Consider the following 25063-nt stretch of genomic DNA (forward strand, 5'->3'; position numbering starts at 1 on the left):
CATAGACAGTAAACGAAAGTCTGCATAGTGCCAACATATCTGGTATGAACACTGCAACTTCGCTGACTAAGTTGATTGGAAACAGTCCGGTGCCCCATAAAGAGATATGGACAGAATAGGTAAGCGCTTTTACTGAAGTGCAGTCATTTAATCTACAAAATGTTGTGAAAATGTCAGTTGCAGGTGTGTAATGCCTGAAAGCCTTCTCTAATTGTGTACTAGCTTGCCACCTAGCCAGTGGCTAACATAAATGCAACCCATAATGAATGTAACTTCAGCTATCCTAGCTGTAAACATAGCTGTGTGTGGCAACCACGACGGCATGTAGCATAAAGTGATCATTTTTTTAATAGCTTGGAGCAAGATGGTGTTATTATGGGTATGGATCACGTGAAATGTTTAATCTATCTCTAGCTTTTCTGCCCTATTCAAATGAATGTATGGTCTGCTTACTGACACTGTTCTGCAGAGTTGCCTCCTCTGGGGCCTGCGGACCTGCCCCTGTCTTTGCTGGAGGTCGGATGCTCCGGGAAATTTGAACTCCTGACTCATCCTCTCCCCTCTCACCAGCCCCTGCATCCACTGACCACAGTAAGCTGGTCATTTACTTCTAACTATAGGCTACCTAAAAGCACTTTGTTCTCATTTATGTATTTAGCAATCTTCAGCTTACTTCTGATTTGTTAAAACTTAAAGATAACATTTGTATTGATGAGATGTGATAACATTGGACACATTTGCTGTGTGCCAACCCCCAGCTGCCACATGGGCTGCCTCCATTCAGCGTTGACTTACAGGCGGAGGTGGAGAAGCGTTTTCTGAGTGACCCGGCGTGGTTGCCCATCCATGACACTGATGCTGCTTTCGAGAAGTTTATCAAGTGCGTGGAAAGTATTTTCACACAGTAATTATGGTGTTATGATCGTATACTTGTGTAATTAATGCCCTTGTCAACACTCTGTTTCTCTTTTGCATGTTGCATTTTCCTGTTTAATATTAGACTGACCAAGAGAGAGAAGCATTTGGATTCTCTTCTGCACTGTCCTCCCACCCCGCTACACTCTGGTCTATCCGTGGTGAGAGATCCAACCACAGGAATGCTGCTGGACTTCACAGAGGTAGCAACTAGAAAATTATTTTTAAATTAAAACTAAATCTCACATTTTCACGGATTTAATGTCGGCAAGGAATTGCTTAAAGATATTGTCTATTGCCCTACCTTCATCTTCTCATTTTTAGATTAGAACAAGAAAATGAAAGTTCTGTGTTTGCAATCAGTACATTCACACATGTTTATCTGATGAGATAGATAGATAAATACTTTATCCCGAGGGAAATTTGTCTCTCCTGCAGGTGCCTTTGGAGAACACAGGCCTGTCTGCCAAGAACTCACTGTCCCTGCAAAGGGCTCCAGGGCCACCCTCGGAGAGCCTGAGAGGGAGCAACACCAACTACCCCTTCCTGCCAGGTAGGACTGGTCTGGAGCACCCACACACGTTTGTCTGTCTTCCCTTTGTCATCGAGAGAGACTGCGTGCTATTTTTAAACATTTCCTGGCCTTTCTCCTTCTTCTTGTTCTTTCATCCAACAACCTTCTCTCCAATAGCTGCCATGGAGGAACTGACTCTGGAACAGATAAAGAAGAAGTCAGAGCTGGAAGAGGACATTGACTTTGAGAATGGTGGGCCACTGCTCCCTTTATCTGAAATCATCTGCTTTATTTTTGGGTATCTCCTATATTTTCTTTGAAATGCTTATTTGATTAGGACTGATAGAGGGGAAATTTATCTCAGATGAGTGAATTGCAGTATTAGACAGAAGGTCTATACTAGCATCTTCGCCTGCATACTAGCATCTTCGCCTGCATGACGGTGTTTAGTAAATAGCTCCCTTCGCTCCTGCCTGGTTCTAAAAACAGAACCTCTCCTCTTCAGATTTGCTAACAGTGCCTCCTGGATTGAAAACAGGAATGGACTTCAGTGTTAAAGGTATGAGTCCATTTCTACTTAATCCACACGGCTCCCCCACACCCCTGAAACTAAGTTGTACATATTGACACTTTGACGTCACTGCTGTATCTTCAGAGGCCAAAACAACAACGAAAGGGGAAGTGAACTTGATGTCCCTCCTGGCCACTTTTGATGACATCATTGATGCCGCTCCTGATGCAGAGGAGAAGGAGGGAAAACCAGCAAGTGCTGAGACGCCAAAACTTCCCAGAACAAACAGTCTGGAAGACCTCGGAATTAAGGAGGTATTGGTGGGGAGAAACCTTTGCTTATAAACGGGTACACGTGTGGCATAGCTCTAGCGTAACCATCAGCTAGTCAAGCTGAATTCTTATAGTACTGTTTGATTTTGCTTTTCTTCTCAGGGTCCTGTTTCCTCTTCTCACCCTCCTGCCACCGCTGCTGGGAAGAAAGACGGAAAAAGTGAAGAGGAAGCCACAAAGAAGTGGGCCATACCTGTGGACATCACCTCACCATGCGAGGACTTCTACAAACGTGTCCCTGATCCAGCTTTCAAGGTACCAGTCCTGAAACTTGAAACTTGCTCCCAAAGGCACCCTACATAGTCACATACAGTGCCTATAGAAAGTCATCATACCCTTTTGAAATAGTTACTATTTTTGTCTTACAGCCTGAAATCAAAACCCATTTTAAAAAAATCTTGTTCCAGTTGTATTTACAAATTTAGCTGTACAACATCAACATAATGAAAAAGAAGTCAACAGTTCTGAAAATTAATAAAAAATTAAAAACTAGAATAACAGGGTTGGAAAAGTCATCATACCCCTGACTTAATACTTTGTAAAGCTTCCTTTTGCTTTCATTACAGCCATCAATCTGTTTGGATATGTCTCTATTATAGCTTTGCACACCTAGATAGGGGAATATTTGCCCAATTTTCCGTGCAGAAATGTTAAAATTCAGTCAAATTCTGTAGGGAATGGCGATGGACTGCTCTCTTCAAGTCAATCCACAGATTTTCTATAGGATTTAAGTCAGGGCTCTGACTTTGCCACTCAAGGATATTCACCATCCTATCCTTAAGCTACTGCTTTGTTCTTTTGGCAGTATGTTTAGGATCATTGTCGTTTTTGAAGGCGAATGACCTGCCCATCTTCAGTTGTCTAGGAGAGGGACGCAGGTTTTCCTTAAGAATGTGGGTGTACTTGGCAGCATCCATTTTCCCTTCTATCTTGACCAATTGCCCAGTCCCCGCTGAAGAGAAACATCCCCACAACATAATGTTGCCCCCACCATGCTTCACACTAGGTATGGTGTGTTTTGGGTGGTGTACTGTGTTGGTTTTCGCCAAACATTGCACTTGGAGTTCAGTGCAAAAACACATCTGGAATATTCTGCTACCATGTGGAAAAAGCTTTTATGGTCAGATGAGACTAAGATCGAACTTTTTGGAGACTAAGATTGACGTTTTTGGACTGAGCTCCAGGCGCTAACCAAACACAGTATACACACCCAAACACACCCAAAACACACCATACCTACTGTGAAGCATGGTGGGGGCAACATTATGTTTTGGGGATGTTTCTCTTCAGCAGGGACTGGGCAATTGGTCAGGATAGAAGGGAAAATGGTTGCTGCCAAGTACACCCAAATTCTTGAGGAAAACCTGCGTCCCTCTCCTAGACAGCTGAGGATGGGGAGGTCATTCGCCTTCCAACACGACAATGATCCTAAACATACTGCCAAAAGAACAAAGCAGTGGCTTAAGGATAGAATGGTGAATATCCTTGAGTGGCAAAGTCAGAGCCCTGACTTAAATCCTATAGAAAATCTGTGGATTGACTTGAAGAGAGCAGTCCATCGCCATTCCCTACAGAATTTGACTAAATTTTAACATTTCTGCACGGGACATATCCAAACAGATTGATGGCTGTAATGAAAGCAAAAGGGAGCTTTACAAAGTATTAAGTCAGGGGTATGATGACTTTTCCAACCCTGTTATTCTAGTTTTTAATTTTGTATTAATTTTCAGAACTGTTGACTTTTTTTTCATTATTTTGATGTTGTACAGCTACATTTGTAAATAAAACTGGAAAAGATGTTTTTTGAAATGGGTTTTGATTTCAGGCTGTAAGACAAAAAAAGTAACTATTTCAAAAGGGTATGATGACTTTCTATAGGCACTGTATATAGGGATATGGGTGATATGTCAAGATCATGATGTTTTTGTTATTTGACTTTTGTAAATTATGTTTAAGTAAACAAATTACACAATGTCACCCATAAAATCAGCTGACCAGACAACTAACAGCCATGCTCACAGGACAATCTGTCATGTTCTGACCATCTTCCCTCTTCAGCTAAACACTGTATAATTTTGCATATGCTGTCAACACAATAGCTTTGATGCCCCATAAAACCTTTAACCCACAAATAAAAGGAAAAAAAAATGCATTCAGTGTACTAATTATTCCAGTCAGAGCCAGACTCTCTCTACTGTAAGGCATGCCAATCAGCTTGAATTTTCACTGCTGCCCTCTATCTCTTCCCCCTCCCACTCGTGGTCCTGCAGTGGTCCTTTGAGCTGGACGTGTTTCAGAAGCAGGCCGTCCTCCGACTGGAGGCCCACGACTCTGTGTTTGTGGCGGCGCACACTTCAGCTGGCAAGACCGTGGTGGCAGAGTACGCTATTGCGCTCTCCCAGAAACACATGACCAGGTAAGCATGTGTTCATGCACCAGTGTGTTTACAGGTCTGTGTAGATGTATGTATGTATGTATGTATTTATGTATGTATGTATATGTGTGTACAAAGAGTGTGTATATCCACATGGGTTGTGTGAGTGTGTGTGCGCGCACTTCCTTAGGCTGAGCTTATTTGAATCATATTTTCTCTTCTCTCTTTTTCATAGGACAATCTACACCTCCCCCATTAAGGCCCTGTCCAATCAGAAGTTTCGGGACTTTAAGACCACGTTTGGGGATGTGGGCCTGCTGACGGGAGACGTGCAGCTCAACCCCGAGGGCTCCTGCCTTATCATGACCACCGAGATCCTCAGGTCAGCGCCGCAGCTGCGAGTCCCAGGTCCAATCTAGCCTGCCTCTGTGTCACATCACATCACGCCACAGTAGACATTTGCTGATGGGCTTGAGCACTCATCTAGGAACCAAGTGTTTTATCCCCTGCTGGCTACATATTGAAGTGTCCCTTAGGAAGACAGTGAGTGACAGAGCTGAGTGCTCTGTCTTGGGCTCAGCTGCCAAAAGATTTGTAGTAAATGTTTTAAAAGTCCAGAGGCTAAAATTGATGCAAACTCAAAGGCCACAATTTTACAGTCTGTAAAGTTGTATGGTGTATATTTTGTTTCTCCCCTCAGATCAATGCTTTACAATGGTTCTGAAGTTATTCGGGATTTGGAGTGGGTGATCTTTGACGAAGTTCATTACATTAATGATGCTGAGGTAAGGCCCTCATCTAAAAGAGTAAAAAAAGAATCTTAACTGAAACAATCTTAACAAATACTGCTTTTATCTAAGCATCTGAATTTAAAACACTTGCTGCAGGATGACATAAATTCGATTCATCTCTGCAAAATCTTTGTTCCTCTTTCTTCTTCTCCTCTGGGCATTCCCCTGTCTCTCTCTCTCTCTCTTTCTTTCCTTCTTTCTTTCTCTCATGCTCGCTCGCTCTCTCTCTCTCTATCTCTCTCTCTGTCTCTTCCCCTCAGAGAGGTGTGGTGTGGGAGGAAGTCCTGATCATGTTGCCGGAGCATGTAAGCATTATCCTGCTTAGTGCCACAGTTCCCAATGCACTGGAGTTCAGTGAGTGGATTGGGTAAGTCATCGCAGTTGCCTTCTCACTACCCCCACACTTTTCAGATGAAATTTGACAGAATGTTTTCCTAGGCAATTAAGATGAATTTATTTACTCCGAATGAATTAATGTTGCTGTACAACGTGTAGAAAATGTGCTTTGATCCCCTCTTAAGTACACTGTCCTCTAATTCTCCTCCCCCAGACGCCTTAAGAAGAGGCACATCTATGTGATCAGCACCATGAAGCGACCTGTGCCTCTGGAGCACTACCTGTACACAGGAAACAGCACCAAGACTCAGAAAGAGCTCTTCCTCTTGATTGATGCTGCTGGAAACTACCTCACGAAAGGGTACAGTTTGCGCTCCGGACCACACTGAGCTGGCATTACATGATATTACAGAGACGGTTGCCATGGCAAATTCCACAGTTTGATGGGTAGTTGGAGACCTGTGGAGTGTCTTGATATTTAATCCTTCTTCAATAGGTTTATTTAGACAAAACTGTATTTAAAATGGCGAAAGAGCATTACAGGCCATAACGAACAAACAAAAAAACTACAAACGCTTCGGGCCTAGCCCATCATCAGTTGAAAAACCTGTTGAAAAACGTCACCAGGCACTCAAGCCTCTTATAGGGTCCCGCACCAATCACAGTTTGATGGGTAGTTGAACCTGTGGAGTGTCTTGATATTTAATGCTCCCTGAATACACATGGTGAGCCTGCTGTTCTCATGACTTCTTGAATTTTCTGTTAAAGGTATTACGCAGCTGTGGATGCCAAGAAGGAGCGCACGAGCAAACACGCCCAGTCTTTTGGCACCAAGAACACGTCTCAGAACACCACACCCAATCAGGTCTGCTCTGAGCTGAAGGAGAATCCTCGCAGTTGAAAGACTCCTTTGTGTAACTGTGGGACATCACCTTATTGTGACATTAGTTGTGTTTCCAGCCAACTGTCTTATGCACATTTTAATTATTCAAATAAGAAATCCCGGTTGGAAAACACACTTCTAATTTCTAATCTCTAATTTCTAAATTCAAAATTTCTAATGCGAATAGATATTTGCTAGAGAGGGGTGGATTAACTCTCGACGCGCATAAGGTATCATGCGAATTAAGGTGATGGAAACGGTTTAATTGTAAATCACATTGTAATCTTCTCTCCTTTCCTCCACGCAGGACAAGGCTGTGTGGCTGACGCTGCTGAACTTCCTGTCTCAGCGGCAGCAGACGCCGGTGGTGGCGTTCACGTTCTCGCGGACGCGCTGCGACGACAACGCCCGCTCGCTGGGCACGCTGGACCTGACCAGCGCCACGGAGAAGAGCGAGATCCACTCCTTCTTCCAGAAGAGCATGAGTCGTCTGAGGGGGGGCGACCGACAGCTGCCTCAGGTAGAGCTGGGGAGGGGATTGGGGGGGGGGGGGGGGGGGGTGGAGGTGAGGAGCAGGAGGTTCTAGGCCTCTGTTGTGATCTGCTTTTCCATGACCCAAGGCCTCTGCCTTCAGATGTCTACTGCAATTGAGTGTTGAATTGAAAAAGTACAGTAACATTTATTATCAACTGATCAGGTTTGATGATGGATAAGGAACTTTTGTTGTATGAAGATTGAAGAATGCTATAAAAGTTGAGTTCATCCAATGTAGTTCAGAGCAGGTCAAACTTGAGGCTCACTTGCGAGAATAGTCCTTTATTCTAGACGTTACAGTAGATCTCCAAGCACACCACAGTGTTACAAGTGAAGCCAAGGTACTTTATTGATCCTTAAGGGGAAAGTTATGAAGCCATGAACGGTTGATACTCGTGGCTAGTTATAATGCCTGAATACAAATTCATGTATGGGGTCAAATAGGAGGGGGGGCAGGTAGTGATTGGTCCTTTTCCTGGGTATATCTGATTCAGATGTCTCTTCTGGGGTGAGCAATTAGTTAGTTACACCATTTGGTGTTCTGTCTGCTTACAGTAAACGCTCTGTCTCAGCCATTTCTGGACTCTGTAGAGGCTTCTGAAGATGGCTGATTGCTGCTGTTGATTGTTACTTTTTAGATCCTGTCGATGAGGGACCTGCTGAAAAGGGGTATTGGTGTTCATCACAGCGGCATCCTGCCAATCCTGAAGGAGGTCATTGAGATGCTCTTCTCACGCGGGCTTGTAAAGGTGAGCCATGTGATCAAACTCTTACTAAAGTTTACGGAATAGTAATTGCTATCTATTTATCTATCTATCAATTGTTGGATCTAATCAACACACAAACACAAACAAACACACACACATACACAAAAAAATAAACACACACACACACACACACACACACACACACACACACAGGTTCTTTTTGCTACAGAGACCTTTGCCATGGGGGTGAATATGCCGGCCAGGACAGTGGTTTTTGACTCCATCCGCAAACACGATGGCACCGGATTTAGGAATCTGCTGCCCGGTAAGAGCTCTATACACACACAATGACACGCTTGGTTTTGGTTTGGATCTCTGTGATGAGAGCATGTAAATGATATACGCAGATATGGATGAAAAGATGTTTTGCAAACACATACATGTTAAATAGACAATGGTGAGTGGGATGGCTGCTTGAGTTTGTGTGTCTGTTCAGCTCATAACTATTGTGGTCCCCCTTCAACAGAGTCTACATGATGATTTCATGTTTTGATTGATTATGAAATGGAACACTTGAAATGAAATGATTCATAAACAAGTATTAGTCACCCTTTGAGATGCTAAAAGCAGGTTTTTGGTAGATGGCTGGGAGATGTGCTAGTGATGGGGACACGGTGAGGTGTGCAGTGCACTGAAGGGCCAGGTGTTTGGCAGCTGATGAATGATGTGGGATGGGTCCTGTCTGCCATGGTGCTGTTTGTTTTCAGCTCAATGTGTCACACAGCAGAGGCCTTTGATGGCTTTCTGATGCAATCACAGATCCATGTAATTAGGTTTGCTGTGTGTGTGTCGCTGTGTGCTCTGCTCGGGAGTTATGTGTTTGTTTGTGTGTGCTTTTATTTCTCCGAACAATTGAGTTTGTCTGCATTTGCGTATGAGTGTGTGTTCACTTATGGAGTGATAATGGTGTGTGTGTGCGTGCGTGTGTGTGCGCGTGTATTTACCCTGGTCTGTGTGTTTGTGTGTATTTACCCTAGTGTGTGTGTGTGCATGTGTGTGTGTGTGGCGCGCATGTGTGTATTTGCCCTAGTGTGTGTGTGTGTGTGTGTGTGTGTGTGCGCGCATGTGTGTATTGACCCTGGTCTGTGTGTGTGCGCGCATGTGTGTATTTACCCTGGTTTGTCTGACTGCAGGTGAGTATATTCAGATGGCTGGGCGTGCAGGTAGGAGAGGTCTGGACGCCACAGGCACGGTCATCATCCTTTGCAAGACCGGTGTTCACGACATGGGAGAGCTCCACGTCATGATGCTGGTTAGTCCACAGCTGCCCTTATGTCCTGTTCACAATCACAGGCACCTTTCCGCTGCATCACACATTTTGTGTGTTTTCACCCCAAATTAGATCCATTCATTTCATACATCCTGGTGCTTACATTGTGTTGTATTTGCATGGAAAACACACCATTCTGTATTTATGTCATTTGTGTATGAGCCTAATGTTTTGCTAGTATGATCAGCCTATCTTAAATCTCTCACTTCTCTGAGTGCTTTAGGTACCTGTACTGTAGCTGTGCAGTAGCTCTCTGTATCTCTCATCCGCGTCCATGTCCAGCTTGCTGTGCCACTAGCTTCATTAAGCAACTAATTTTCACAATTAGTCTGCCCATCAGTGTGAGTGCTTGGCTTTTAAATGGGATTCATTTGACACTCTATTCATCCGAGAGAGCACCGCCATAAATACATTCCATACAGTATAAAGACATGGGCAACCTGTGCAGGCTACACCCTGACTGACAGCACTGTTGGCAAACATATTAGTTCAAGTTTTTCAGTGTAAAATAATCTGGTGTGTGTGCTACTGTCATCATGAATCATAATGTATCTGAGGTTCGGCCTGAGCACAGTTATTATTAATGGTTTTAGTGTAGGCGTCAGTGGAAGCCGAATAAAATCCTGAAGGCCTTTAGTTTTAGACTGCCTGTGTGTTATCTGTCTGTCTCATCTCTGGTTAGTGTCTCAAAATTATGTAATGTTGGTACATGGATGCCAAAGATCTTACATTTTTCCCAGGTGGGTGCTGCACGTTGTATAGTTGTTGAAATGAGCCCCCAGCCCTCACTGTAAAGCTCTCTTTGGGTATCTAGAAAGCATTATAATGTTATTATGTGTAGTTACATTTAAACTTGGTCACCTCCCATGTATATTCAGTATTGTATTATTTCTATGTAAATTCTTGGCACACACATTTTTTTGACTCCATAACAAAGTTACGTAGAGGGTTGGTTAAAGAGAGTACAGTTACCATGGCAACGTGAGGAGCAGCCGTGTCGGTAGCAAAAAGAGCGTTTTTTGGCCAGGCTGAGAGGCTCATGTGTGCGAGGTGTCCTGCTTCCTCAGGGCAAGCCCACCGTGCTGCAGTCCCAGTTCCGCCTCACCTACACCATGATCCTCAACCTGCTGCGCGTGGAGGCGCTGCGGGTCACCGACATGATGAGGCGCAGCTTCTCCGAGAGTCACCGGGACACTCAGGTACAGTACGACCCCCGACCCCGAGCCCCCGAGCCCCTTAACACGGAAATGTTTCTCCTTCTGGACATGGCTTGTCCACTGCCCTTCGGTTTTTTTTCTGGTTATCCTATCCATCTTTGGTTCTCTCTCTCTCTCTCTCTCTCTCTCTCTCTCTCTCTCTCTCTCTCTCTCTCTCTCTCTTTTCCCCTTTGTTTTTTCTCTGGTTTTGCCATCCATCTTTTCTCTCTCCCACTCTCTCTTTTTCCCCCCTTTGTTTTTTTTTGGTTTTGATATCCATCTTTTCTCTCTCCCTCTCTCTCTCTTTTTTCCCCCTTTTTTGGTTATGCTATCCATCTTTTCTCTCTCCCTCTCTCTCTTTCTCTTACCCTTTTGGTGTTTTTCCTCTTGTCCTCCTCAGGCTCAGGAGAAGAGGATCACTCAGCTGAAGAAGATTCTGTCCACTCTCCCTCCGATGGACACAGAGGGTCAGCTGTCTGACCTGGTCTCCTACTACCACACCATCACTGAGCTACGCATCACCAGTCAGGCTCTACAGGTACACACACACACACACACACACACACACACATTTGTGTGCTTTACTTCAATTGTCCCCTAACCTTAGGGAGCATACATGTGTATCTCTGGAATCATGACCTTTGTAGACCATGAAACATCCCGCTGGATTTCTTCTCTCCTCTTCTTCAGCAAGCGGTGATGGACTCCATGTCTGGGCTGAAAGCTCTCTCTGTGGGCCGCGTGGTCCTCATCAGCAACTCCCAGCACCACAACGCCCTCGGCGTCATCCTACAGGTGAGGAGACAGAAAACATACATGTGTATATATAACGGCTGACAAAGACCAGCTTTGGTCGAAATGTTATGTAAATAAATCACTTCAGGAGCCAGCCGCAACAGTGTGCGGGTACTTTTTCAATTTTTAGAGAACATACATACAGTGTGTCATATGGCATGCATGCCTCACAGGAATGACCTGTGGATCATCCCTCTCTCTCATCCCTCTCTTCATGCTTGTGTGTGTGTGTGTGTGTCTGTGTCTGTGTGTGTCTGTCTGTGTGTCTGTGTCTCTGTTTGTGTGTGTGTGTATGTCTGTGTGTGTGTAAGGTGTCTAATGATGCAGTCAATCGCACCTTCACCACCCTCATCATCTGCGAGAAGGGCAACGAGGAGCCTGGAGGAGACGCTCAGAACAACAGCAGCCTGACTCACCTCTACAGCACAACACTCTTCACTCCAGAGGGTCAGTGTCTCACACACACACACACACACACACAAACACACACACACACACACACACACACAAACACACACTCAAACACAAACACACACACACACACACACAGCCAACGCAACAGCGCTCCTCATCAGTTTGGTGAATCAGTTAAAAATACCCACATGCACCAGACACCCACCTTTTACACACTCAGACTCAGAGCAGTGGAGCATCAGATGAGTATTAAAAGACACGTATGAATTGTACCGCCGTTCAAAACGACACCGCAGCCCTCCGTCTGACTTCACACCCCACTCCCTCCTCACACCTCACAGCTCACAGCTCAAAGTGTGCTTATGGGTTTGTTGTGTTCAGGCCCCTGCAGTCATACAGTGCAGAAGCTCAAGTCTCAGGACATCTCCGCCATCACAGTCAAGGCCCTCAAGGTGATCCCTGAGCGGATCATTGACAACTACTACAAAAGGCAGCAGCCACGCTTCAGGTGTGTGATCTTCTCTAAGTGCTCATGTGTACGTTATTAGGGGTATAGAAGCACATTAAATAGATCAATTTATAGCATATATTTTCAAAGGTTACAGTCAACCATAATCAAATAGCAATAGCAGCGTGTGGGCTGCGTTTGCCCTTTATTCTCATCACTATTCCTAAGTTGAAGAGCTGAGAATGCAAACATTGTGTATTGCGAACATTGTTATAGTTCAAAATCAGGTTTAGAATCAGAATCAGCTTTAATGTCAACACAAACAAGGATTTTACCTCTGATAGTATGTGGCTCTGAAGCAATTTGCAGATTATTTACAGAGAATATATAAGATACTGTATATTATGATGTACAAATAAAAACAAACAATATGGATAGAGTGCAAGTTAAAGCACATGCAATAACATGTGCTTTTGTGTGGGAATGTAGTGGTGGTGGAGGATTTTTGCACTTCTGGTTAAATGCTAACTGCATGTCACTGTCTGCATAGTGGCCATGAAGTTTAATCTAATCTAATCTATTCTGTATCTTACACAAAATTAACGCAAGTAAGTCAGTCTGAACATTAAACATCTTCGTACTTCGTCAGAACATGTGTGTTCCAGCTGTGGTGTGATGGCTGTATTATATTTAGTTCTCAAACATATTTGAATATACTGAAGTTTGACATTGTGTGTTGATGTTGTGATAATGTCCCTGAGTGTGTGTTCACATGTGTGAGCGTTACTCTACCTGTCCCCTTTACCTGCACCTCTAGAATGGACCCTCCAGGTCAGGCGATATCGACAGCAACGCAAGAACTGCTGCGATTGGCCGAGTCCAACCCCAACGGCATCGCGACCCTTGACCCTGTGAATGACCTGCACCTGAAGGGCGTGGAGGTGGTGGAGGGGGTGATGAGGCAGCGTGTGCTGGTGGACTGCCTCAAGGACTTCAAGTGCATCCACTCACCCACCTTCTCCGAGCAGGTCTGCTCCCCAAGCCTTCTCCTGCACCGCACCTCCTCTTCTCCTCCTCTTCCCCCCTATTCCTCCTCTTCTCCCCTCTGCACCTCCTCTTTCCCCCTCTTCTCCTCCTCTTCTCCCCTCTGCACCTCCTCTTCTCCTCCTCTTCTCCCCTCTGCACCACCTCCTCTTCTCCCCTCTGCTCCTCCTCTTCTCCCCTCTGCACCTTCTCTTCTCCTCCTCCTCTCCCCTCTGCTCCTCCTCTTCTCCCCTCTGCACCACCTCCTCTCCCCTCTGCTCCTCCTCTTCTCCCCTCTGCACCACCTCCTCTCCCCTCTGCTCCTCCTCTTCTCCCCTCTGCACCTCCTCTTCTCCTCCTCTTCTCCCCTCTGCTCCTCCTCCTCTCCCCTCTTCTCCTCCTCTTCTCCTCTCTGCTCCTTCTCTGTTGCTTTTCTTCTTCTGCTGATCTCCTCTATTTCACACTGGTCAGCGCTCCTCTTTATGCATCATCATCATCATCATCATAGCTCGCTTCCTGTCCAGAACCCTCCCATCCTTTTTCTCATCTCTCATCGCCATGGTCCCCACACCCTGCCTCCTCCTCCTCGTCTCTTCACCACTTCTCTCCTTCTCTCCCTCCTGCTGTTCATCTCATCACTGCTGTCCACTGTCCTTTCATCTCTCCATCTCCAGCCCTTCAATCTATCTCTCGTCTATGTCTCACATCATACCATTGAAACCCGATACAAAGAGGAGGGTGTTTCTCATTTTGGACTGGCTCTAGACAGCCAGTCATTTTTGGACTGGCTGTCTAGTTCAGTTCATTTGATTGTGTAGGACATTCCCTTGGAAAATGTTTTACAGAATCACTTACTTAATATAGAAACACTATCTAATGCCTTCAACCTTCTGAATCATTGATTTGTCATTTTGCAATGGAATAGAAATAAAATGGTAGCCGGAAATCTTTGTCTGAGTGGCACACTGAATCTTTCAGTTGAATTGTTGAAGTAATTGTGATAGTCCAGATTATTTGTATCAATTTTTGATTATGCATGTATTTGTGTTGTACTGCGTTAAGCATGTGTTGTTGGCTACTGAGTAACAGAGGATGGACTAGCAGGCCCTCAGCCAAGGAGCTATTCCCCTGGCAACTGGCACAGCTGGCACTGTGGGCACAGCAGCTTCAGCACAGGAAGCAGGAGACGCGAAAGAGCCATCTCATTAGAGCTCATTAATCATCATACACACACACGCACACACACACACACATACACACACACACACACACTCTCTTTCACACACACACACACACACACACACACACACACACACACACACACGCCCTGCCTTTACGTTGCCATTGCCATGCCAACTAAGTGGCAACATCATGCCTGTCAAGACTGTGTGTATGGCCACAGTGTTGGAATGTATGGAGCAAACAGGGCTGAGAGTTACATCAGAACTGCAATTTCCTCGTCTCTCTCTCTCTTCTCTTAACTGTTACATCTCATGACGTTGTTTTTTATGACTTATTTTGTTGTTTCTTTCTCTCTGTCTGTCTGTCTCTTTCTCTCCTAGTTTACACGTGTCCAGGAGAGGATGCAGGTTCAGGAGGAGATGGATAAACTGTTGTTCCTTGTGTCGGATCAGTCTCTCTCCCTTCTGCCAGAGTACTACCAGAGAATTAAGGTTTGTTTGATGCCATAACACTAGACCATAGATTCATGCCAACATAGATAGATAGAAAATAATAGATAGATAGATAGATAGATAGATACTTTATGACCAACTACTATAGTGGATAATAAACAAAGAAAGATAAATATAAGAACGTACTAATAATGAGTAAAATGAGACCTGTCTATCCTCTATCCTACATGAAAACAATAAAAACAACACATCACAGCGTTTCAAGTAGCAGCAAGTAAAGAGCTATTGCTTGAGATGACTCAAAGACATGGCAGTGTGTAGGAGTTTATCAGTCTGACAGCATCCTTACAATCACCTAAAATGAGATTAAACTAGAAATGCTTCCACTAGCTTAAGAAAACAATATAATCTGAAGAAGACAAGGATTTTTAAGAGTAGGCTGCTTAGTGTTGGATGCTGCAAAACTGATCCACCTCTTGAGTCCCTGGCTTCCCGTCAATATCTTTTTTTGTCATCACTTAAGCAGAACCACAAAACTGTAGATTATGTACAGTAACAGCAACAGCATTTGACACTTATGCATGACTAGTGTTTTCTGACCCCTCACCGCAATATAATCAATGATGGGTTTACTGTGACCATAATGATGACTGTGATGGTAGATGACTGCATATGATCATTATGACTACTGTGATGGTAGATGATGGTGTATATGATCATTATGACTACTGTGATGGTAGATGATGATGGAAGATGATCATTATGACTACTGTGATGGTAGATGATGATGGTATATGATCATTATGACTACTGTGATGGTAGATGATGATGGTACATGACCATTATGACTACTGTGATGGTGGATGATGATGGTACATGATCATTATGACTACTGTGATGGTGGATGATGATGGTACATGACCATTATGACTACTGTGATGGTGGATGATGATGGCCTATGTGATGGCAGGTCCTTGAGGCGCTGCAGTACATCGATACGAGCGGGGCGGTGCAGCTGAAGGGCCGCGTGGCGTGTCAGATCTCCAGCCACGAGCTGCTGCTCACCGAGCTGCTGTTTGAGAACACCCTCAGCCCCCTCGCCCCCGAGGAGAGCGCCGCCCTGCTGTCCTGCCTCATCTTCACACAGAACACACAGGTGGAGCCCCACCTCACCAACACACTGCAGGAGGTAGGACGCCCCCTCTCTTTCTCTCTGTGTGTGTTTGTGTGTGTGTGTGTGTGTGTGTGTGTGTGTGTGTGTGTGTGTGTGTGTGTGTGCTACTATTGTTACTATTGTGTGTTACTACTGTTAGTATTGCTATTATAAAAAGTTGGTGCTATTGGTTATTTGTGTGTGCGTGTGTGCATGCTTGTGTATGTGAGAATGTGTTGTCTGTGTCTATGCACAGATGGGATACATTCAAGTTCTGACGTGTCGTGTGGTTTCATGGTCTAATTGTTTAGTGACGGTCAGGTGTGTGTGTGTATGTGTGTGTGTGATGACCCTGTTGTGGTACTCTCAGTCCCTGCGGTATGTCTGCTGCCAAGTTCAGCATGCATGACTAATTAATGTTTATGTTGAAACTGCCTCCATCATTTATATGATTGCCTAAGATGCACTGAAATTATTTAAGGGGAATTGCAGTGCACTGCTCATCCTGGTTTGTGCAGTGGGTTCTATATTTATTTGATGATCACATGATGACATGCCCCAGTTATATCAGCAGTTGGGGAAAATTGCCACCGTGTGTGTGTGTGTGTGCGCACGTGTGTGTGTGTTTACTGTGTGTCCTGTAGGCTCTGAATCACTTCTGTCTGAACTGTATGACTGGAGGTTAGCCTCTATGCACACACGTACACACACATACAAACGCACAAACACACACACACACACACACACACACACACACACACACACGTGCGCACCATCATCCACCCGCTGGCAAGGACACTTCACCTGCTGCTTGAGCAACAGACTGCAGCATGTCGGGGTGTGTTGCCTACTAGTGTGCTGCTAAGTGTGTTACTGAGCAGCCCTCAAACAGGGAAGTGCTCTATAGAGGCCCTGAATTAGTGATGAACTCCAGGGTTATCTGTGTGTGGGGGCGGGTGTGTGTGACAAAGACAGAGAGGATGAGCCCGGGAACATGGTCCTTGGCAGTCTTTTAGAGTTTGAACACTGGAGGCTGGCTGTTCACAGGTAGTCCGACAGTAATTTGACTTTGATTCTCTTTGTGTGAGTGTGTGTGTGTGTGTGTGTGTGTGACACAGTGTGGCGTATGGAAAATGCATATAAAACAGAGTTGACTGAACTGTGTGTGTGTGTGTGTGTGTGTGTGTGTGTGTGTGTGTGTGTGTGTGTGTGTGTGTGTGTGTGTCTGTCTGTCTGTCTGTCTGTCTGTCTGTGTCTGTCTGTGTCTGTCTGTGTCTGTCTGTCTGTCTGTCTGTCTGTCTGTCTGTCTGTCTGTCTGTCTGTCTGTCTGTCTGTCTGTCTGTCTGTGTACCACATTTGTGTAGCGATGACTAATATACCATATAGTTGGATTCTCCTCTCACCTTTCCTCCTCTTCTTCCTCTTCCTCCTCTTCCTCGCCAGGGCATTGAGCGAGTGCTGAGTGTCGCTCAGAGAATCGGCGATCTGCAGCGGGATTGTGGGATAGCTCAGAGTGCTGAGGACTTTGTGTCTCAGTTCAAGTTTGGCCTGACTGAGGTGGTGTACTGCTGGGCCAGAGGCATGGTGAGTCATGAATGATGGTCAATCACCCTTGAATTTTTTTTCCCTGTCAGGCCACCATACTCTGTGTCTTCTGTCTTGTGTTCCTCGCACTGTTTGATGCAGCCGCCTTATTTCATTTAATTTCATATCTATTATACAGTTAAGTATTAAAAGTAGCAGAGTTACAATCCTCAATACACTTGCAAACACTGAGCTTTAAACCACTGTCTTTATTTAAGACTGATGTCTATGTTTGCCTTCTGTTGTAAGTAAATGCTGATGTATGATGTGTCTTGTCCCTGTTACTTGTTATATGTGCTGCAGAACAGGAACCTGCTGGAAATCAGCTTCTCACTGAGTCAGGCCCGTTTTAAACTGTAACTCTGTTACTTTTAATACTTAGTGGGCAGCCGTGGTGTACTGGTTAGCGCATCGGGCTTGGAACCGGAAGGTTGCCGGTTCGATCCCCGACCAGTCCACCACGGCTGAAGTGCCCTTGAGCAAGGCACCTAACCCCTCACTGCTCCCCGAGCGCCGCTGGTTGGGCAGGCAGCTCACTGCTCTGGGTTGTGTAATTCACCTCACTGTGTGTTCAATGTGTGCTGTGTGTTCACTAATTCGGTTAAATTGGGTTAAATGCAGAGAACTGAATTTCCCTCACGGGATCAAAAAAGTATATATTCTATTCTATTCTATTCTACTTTCCTGTATAATAAATATGAAATGAATGAAATACATTTTAAAACGGGCCTGACTCAGTGAGAAGCTGATTTCCAGCAGCTTCCTGTTCTGCAGCACATACTGTATAACAAGTAACAGGGACCAGGCACATCACACATCACATGTATATAGTGTTTATCAGTGTGATATAGCTCCACACCATAACATTACTGAGAGTGGAGTGCCCCGTAATGGTTAAATAGTAGTATTAGTTTACTTCAGTGCCTAGCACAAAGCCAGAGTAATGCCATGCAATGCTACAGTATGTAATGTTCTGCCTGCCTGAATGGCTGTGTGTGTAACTCCTACAGCCGTTTGCGGAGATTGCTCAGCTGACGGATGTGCAAGAGGGCACGGTGGTGCGGTGCATCCAGCGGCTGGACGAGGTGCTGAAGGAGGTGCGGCAGGCCGCCAGGATCGTGGGAGACTCTGTACTGGGCAGCAAGATGGAGAGAGCCTCGCTCGCCATACGCAGGGACATTGTGTTCACAGCCTCTCTGTACACTCACTGAGACTAGCTGTGTGTGTGTGTGTGTGGTGTAGTTGAAAGACTTGAGAGGTGAGAAGAGGCTGCCTTGCCATCTGAATGAGGACCTTACCTTCACTGCTGAGAAAGTGAGAGAGTGAAAGAGAGTTTGTGTGAGTGAAAGGAATGAATGCACAGCTGGGTCTGACCAAATGGCTCAGTCTATGAACTGCAATGGAACACTATGTGCTTTATTGTAATTTAATGTACAGTTATTAAATGGGCTGCATGTAATGCAACACCTGTTTGGCACCTTTACTCTTTCATGAAAGTGAATGTCTAGAAAGGGTAATTTATTGTCTGGATAATGTATGGTTTATTTCAATTAATGTCATTAGGCCTACATAGTGTTTAGTATTTTGCGCAGAATGTTATTAGTATAAAACGGAGAAATATGTTGGTGCTACATTGCATATTATTGAACTTCAACACAGTGGGTAGAATGTATTGTAATTTCAGTTTACTGCATCTGCTGTGTGGGAATCACAGCTCTAAATGGGATTTGCCTGGGTTTTACTGTCTCTTTAAGACAGCGATACTGTGTGTCTGATTAATTCAATGTAACGCGATGCGTTAGAGGGAGAAACCTATTTTCTGCTGTTGCGGTTGATATAGCCTAGCAGACAAGGGTTGATCAAGAAGGGGGGGATAGACATTCGGGATTTTCATCTAAATGAACACCAGCTTTATCGTCATTCAAACAAAGATATATACAAACTATTTAGTATGTATTTTAATTAGCTGGATGAAGTGCTAAGACATTGTGCTTAGATTTAGAGGTGCGGGCAGAAGACGTGTATTTCTACTTATTGTAGAGGAGTGTTTTTGGAGTCATTGTCATCATCTCTAAACGACATGTCGGAGAAGCACGGTAGGTTTTTTGCTTTGTTTTCTTGTCAAACGTTATTCTATTGTTATGATGTCATGTAACTGCTAATTAAGCTAATTCAAATGTTCCTCCGCATTTTATGCAAGCTTAGGCTACGCTATACATTTACATTTAAATGTAATATAAATGTAGCCTAATGGGAATATGGGTGGTGTTTTACCGTTAAATCGTTATTGCACCATGACGCACAATATCCATTTATCCATCCTATCATTCTCCTGAACACCATTTCCATGTTATCAGCATCTGGATTCTCTCTCTCAACATCAACACAAAGGTTAAGCTACCGCTTATTGTGGCTTTTCAACTTCGCTTTGGATGCGCTTAATTCATCTCTCAGAGTGGGCGCAAAAATGTGCCTGACCGCTTGGACAACATAATGCCGTGTAATAATTTGGGTTATGTCTGATTTCCCTCCCACCGATTCATCGTATGCATAGGAGGTGATGTTGTACTGGAATGGTTCGAGATAACGTTTTCCACTGTCCCTGCAAGTCTGCGTGGCTAGCTTACTGCACAACAGGAACGCGATAAGAGCGGAGCAGAAAAACGCATTGCACACAAGCGCAAATCACAGGTTTCAGCCTGCGCATAGCCCAGGTTATATAGCTGGTGATTTGACGTGTCAGATCGAACCATGTAAATAAAGGCACTGGTTACTGTCTGCTCCACTGGATCACTTTATTTTTGTTCTCGTTAGATTTGATAATTGATGCACTCTATCTGGGAGACTGCCTATACGTGCCCATGTTTCCATTTCCCTGGTCTTTTACTGTCATACCCTTTTCTTGGAAGTAGAAACTTCCCCTCATCTCTTCTGTCAATCTCATTATGCAATATCCATGACATACTGACAGCAGTTTGTAGCCATTTAAATAGCCATGTTTATTACTGGCTTCTGTAGTACCCCTCTCCCCTACTCTGCCTGACTCAAAATGTCTTTATTATCCCCCTCTATCCATCTCTCTCGTTCTCTTTCTCTCCCTCGCTCTTTTTCTCACGCTCTTGCTCTCTCCAGCGGCCTGCAGCCACCCCATGCTCTGATTCCAACCAGTGTATGTGTGGTGACAGTCAGGGGTTATATAATGCCCATTTGTCCCTGAGCATAACCTGTCTCTCTGCACTCGTTCATTTCTGTCTTCCTCCTCTCTCTATCTCTATCTGTATCTGTATCTCTATCTCTCTGCATCTCAGTGTGTCTCTCTCTAGCTTTGCCTCTTTCCTGTTGCAGCCATGTGCAGGGCCCAAACCCAGTCACTTTGAATGAATACATTAAACTCAGATGTCAACATGCGTGCTACAGGCTGTCACATTCTCTGTCACGATGGGCAACAAGAATCTCACCTGCATCAGCTCAACAGCTGTTGCAGTGAGTTAGCCATTAACGTATCCGTTTATTTCTGGCTGTGAAGGTCAACTTCATATTTGGAAGCCGAAGACATCTTTAACAGTTTGTACGTTTTCTGCAGTACCAAACTATTCCAAATGCCTGCGAGGTTTTACATGTCAGTCTCATTAGGTGTACATATTGCTGGACAGACATGGTGGGTGTTTTTTTTTTTGCGAAAGTGAACAGAGACAAGCAGGCAGCGTTTTTCTCTGGCTGAAGCTCAAGAATTCATTGAGAAATTCAGATCTGCGTTTGTGGCACTGAAGCTATACAGTGAGGTCAAAATGGTGCGAAACTGCTTTTTGTCACTTCTCTCTGTGTCTCTCACACACACACATTCCCTCAGTGATTCTCTCTCTCTCTCTCTCCTGATTTCAGGTCTGGATGAGTCAGGGAGGCAGCAAATGCCCCAGCAAATGAACCAGATGCTTCCTCCTCCCTACATCTCTGCCCAGGACCCCAACATGCCCCCACAGGGCTCCCCGAACCCCGGCTGTGGCCCCCAACCCAACTACCCTCCTCCTCCGCCTCCCCCGGGCTCCGAGGGCTACCTCCAGGAGACCCAGTTCCACTGCGGGACCCTGGGCCACTCTCGGGCTCCTAACGGCTACACCGTGCAGACACACGGCCCGGGAGGAACCGTCCAACACGCCCCAGTGGGCTACATGCACCCTGGATATCCACTTCAGCTGCAGCCATGCACAGCCTATGTACCTGTCTACCCCATCGGAACATCGGTGAAGTACCTCATTCATTACAGTCCTGTGTTGTCGTTTTAGCCATTACATTTTGTCATGCGTCTCTGCTTCAGTTTGAATAGATATTGAATTAATTGTCTAAAACTAGCTGTCTAATGAGCAAACAGCCAACAGATCTGCCGTTCAAACACCAACAACAGAACTGTTGGTACTGATAAAAGCTTGTCAACTTGTTAATTGATATTTGACCATCCATGCCTTAAAAGATACGACGCAACACTCTTAAAGCTGAGTATTGCAGTGTTTTGCTGAACCCATGATCCATAATGAAGTCTGTTTCTGACCTTCCACTCAGCCTCTTTACAAAACAGCATACACAGTATTGTGACATGCAAACTACAAGTTCAGATTGCATGTGTAACAAGAAAAGCACTCAGAGAGCGCAAACCTCCGCCAAGCGAAAACATAACCGCCTCCTGGCTCCAGACAGTGATGCGGATCACTCCCAAAATGAAATAGTTTCTTCCTTGGGTCTTTTCAGACCTTCTCTGAAAATTTCATCGAAATCCATCCGTAACTTTTTGAGTTATCTTGCAAACAAACAAACAAACAAACAAAGAGACAAACAGACAAACCCCGATGATAACATAACCTCCTTGGCAGAGGTAATAAGAAATGTTATGTCTTTCTCCCCATCTCTCCTGGGCTCTGCTCAAGGTTTCTTCCTGTTCAAAAGGAGTTTTTCCTTTTCACCGGCCTCTGGGCTCTGCAAAGTGCATCGAGACTATTTCAGTTCAATTGAATTGTAAATAACTTCAATCAAACTTCCATCTGTTGTGTATTCCGTCACAGGGGCAGCCCTATATGCCTAACGGAGGGCCGCACCCTGGCGTAGCTCCTGGGCAGATGGCGATGCAGATGCCCCCTGGCATCGCTTTGATGGAGTCCCGGCGCCCGCCCCATGATTACCTGCCCATCGCTGTCCTCACCACAGTCTGTTGCTTCTGGCCTACAGGAATCATAGCCATCATCAAAGCCATGCAGGTGGGATCACACACACACACACACACACACACACACACACACACACACACACACACACATATACATTCCTCTTGTAGCATGCAAACAGATGAAAGTGTGTATACACACACACACACACACACACACACACACACATAATATACATTCCTCTTGTAGCATGCAAATAGATTAAAGTGTGTGCACGCACACACAAAGGTGCACGCACACAATCATGCCCATGCACTCCAGTAATACAAGATATTAGGGAAATACTATGCATTATAAGGAAGAAACATTCAGATGGTATGTTTTATGTTTGAAGGACTCTGCATCCAATCATGGGGGAAAAAGAGAACAGACACATTATAACTATGCAATATAATGTTGTTTAAATCTGTAAAAATAGCCTTCCAATATTATCTGTCAGTATACTGTTAATGTTAAAAAAAATACACAAATTGCTCTTAGCAGTTTACATTAATGTTGTTTTGAATTTTAATTCATTATCAAAAAAGTGTTTCCATGGTTATGAATGCTGTGAACAAAAATGAAAAAAAACCTTCTCAAAAACCTTTTAGCAAGTTCCCCCTCTGAAATGCAAGCATAATGAAGGCTGTGTGTTTGTACTTATGTGTGTTTGTGTGCTTGGAGTAAAAATGATTAGTCTTTCATCATCCTCACCACCGGTACTCCTCTTCCTCTTCTCTCCCTCTCTCTCTCCGTCTCCCCCTCCCTGTCCCAGGTGCGCACAGCGGTTGCTAGGGGAGATATGGTTACTGCGGAGATTGCCTCCCGAGAGGCGCGGAACTTCTCCTTCATCAGTCTTGCGGTGGGCATCGCCTCCATCGTGCTCTGCACCATCCTAACGGTGGTGGTCATCATCGCTTCCCAGCATCACGAGGACGACTGGGAGCCGTAGGACGGACGGAGAGGGTGGGGGTGGAGGTGGTGGAGGAGGTGGTGTTGGCAAAGGTTGGTGGAGAATGTGGGCGCTAAGAACAGACTCCTTTTCCTGCTGCTAAAATGTCAAAGGGCGCAAATGGTTTTAACGGTTCTGACTGACTGACAACACTGCACTGACTATGTCCTGGTGAACTCTCCAACATTGGCATTCATGCTTCACAGCCAACATGGCAAGCGTTTAAGCAACAGCAGTGTTGTCACCAAGGCTTAAATGCAAAATTGACCATCATTCACTTTCCACAGGGGCCAGTACGTACGCCCTACAAACACATTTCATATCTGATGTACAAACACACACACACACACACACACACACATACACACACACACAAACTCACACACACATACATACATACATACATACACTCAAGTAATTTGAAGAAGGCTCATCCATTATTATAGAACAAACATACACCTACACACTTCCATCACTAGAGTTATTATACAGAAATGCTCCATTAGTATTAAATAGCATTGATGGTTATGCATTAATCATAAATGCTGTATATTTTATTGTTGTGCTTGTTGGTATTCAGTAACTTGATTGAATCTTTTTTTGTCATTCATTATTGTAGGTCACCAGTGGTAGAGTAGTAACAAAACAAATGAAAACTGCCAAATAGAGGGAATTAATGAACTGATTCAACAGTAATTTCAGAATGATAACAGTCAAATACAACTTGGGTGAGGGATTTGACTATAATTTTGCCAAATACGTTCATGTGTCAATACAGATATCTGTTTCCCTTCACAGATAATGCCAATAAGTTAACAGTGTGTACAAATTCTAGTCAGTGTTTTCCTCTTGTGTGTTGAGAGGAGAGCACAAGAGAGCCAGAACAAATCATTTAGCCCCTACAGTGTTGCTGTAGAATGCTGTAGTTAGCTATAAGAATGTATTGAGGAGGGATATCATCTCTAGTTTTACCCTCCGGCCCTACAGAAGAGCCTCATAGTACATCAGTTTGCTGTTTTTGTTTGTTTGTTTGTTTGTTTGTTTTGTTTTGCTTTGCTTGTTTGGTTTCTAATGTCTCCAGATAACTTTGGTTATTTATTTATTTGTGATTTTATTCAATTATTTATATGCCTAGTTATAGATGAATTTCTTCAAAGCTGCATTCATTTTCATGAGGCCATTGTGTTTTGAAATCCATAGATATCAGTTCATCATTATAGTATGCTCATTCTTTCAATCAGGCCTATTTTGACTGCGCATGTGAGTATGCACCTTCGAGCTGCATTTGAGAGTGCAGAAGCTCTTCTTCTTGACCTTTATGAATATTACATCTGGCTTCCTTGTATTATTTAATTGTCAGTCCAAACAGTGCATAACTGTGTGGGACTACAGGACCTGTGTCCTGCCAAATAAAACACTGGTCAAATACGTGGACGGAACACTTC

The 25063-nt window shown here is 44.5% G+C and overlaps 2 protein-coding genes across 2 annotated transcripts; both read left to right on the forward strand.

Annotated features, from left to right (window-relative positions):
• The first annotated feature begins 2 nt into the window (after positions 1–2).
• skic2 (SKI2 subunit of superkiller complex) lies at positions 3–18938 on the forward strand. Its single transcript, XM_062530007.1, has 29 exons — positions 3–119; positions 470–591; positions 759–880; positions 1001–1118; positions 1354–1468; positions 1607–1681; positions 1935–1988; positions 2085–2254; positions 2375–2527; positions 4543–4688; positions 4882–5028; positions 5347–5431; positions 5698–5804; positions 5988–6134; positions 6542–6638; positions 6964–7176; positions 7829–7939; positions 8111–8222; positions 9091–9209; positions 10295–10426; positions 10824–10961; positions 11114–11218; positions 11530–11665; positions 12014–12140; positions 12898–13108; positions 14666–14776; positions 15708–15926; positions 17334–17474; positions 18485–18938. The coding sequence occupies exons 1-29, from the start codon at positions 107–109 to the stop codon at positions 18683–18685; spliced, it is 3747 nt and encodes a 1248-aa protein (XP_062385991.1). The 5' UTR covers positions 3–106; the 3' UTR covers positions 18686–18938.
• A 423-nt stretch (positions 18939–19361) lies between these two features.
• On the forward strand, positions 19362–23618 carry prrt1 (proline-rich transmembrane protein 1). The gene is made up of 4 exons (XM_062530008.1): positions 19362–19570; positions 21357–21715; positions 22529–22720; positions 23442–23618. Exons 1-4 carry the CDS (start codon positions 19555–19557, stop codon positions 23616–23618), a joined length of 744 nt encoding a protein of 247 aa, XP_062385992.1. The 5' UTR covers positions 19362–19554.
• The last annotated feature ends 1445 nt before the right edge of the window (positions 23619–25063 follow it).

The sequence above is a fragment of the Sardina pilchardus genome, chromosome 24, assembly GCF_963854185.1.
Source record: "Sardina pilchardus chromosome 24, fSarPil1.1, whole genome shotgun sequence".
NCBI classification, from domain to species: Eukaryota; Metazoa; Chordata; class Actinopteri; order Clupeiformes; family Clupeidae; genus Sardina; species Sardina pilchardus.

Excerpts from the sequence above, each read along its gene's own strand:
- skic2 (XM_062530007.1), top strand. Across the intron at positions 10,427-10,823 it reads AGAGTCACCGGGACACTCAG|GCTCAGGAGAAGAGGATCAC; the intron begins GTACAGTACGAC and ends TGTCCTCCTCAG. Across the intron at positions 11,666-12,013 it reads AACACTCTTCACTCCAGAGG|GCCCCTGCAGTCATACAGTG; the intron begins GTCAGTGTCTCA and ends TGTTGTGTTCAG.
- prrt1 (XM_062530008.1), top strand. Across the intron at positions 21,716-22,528 it reads TCTACCCCATCGGAACATCG|GGGCAGCCCTATATGCCTAA; the intron begins GTGAAGTACCTC and ends ATTCCGTCACAG. Across the intron at positions 22,721-23,441 it reads CCATCATCAAAGCCATGCAG|GTGCGCACAGCGGTTGCTAG; the intron begins GTGGGATCACAC and ends TCCCTGTCCCAG.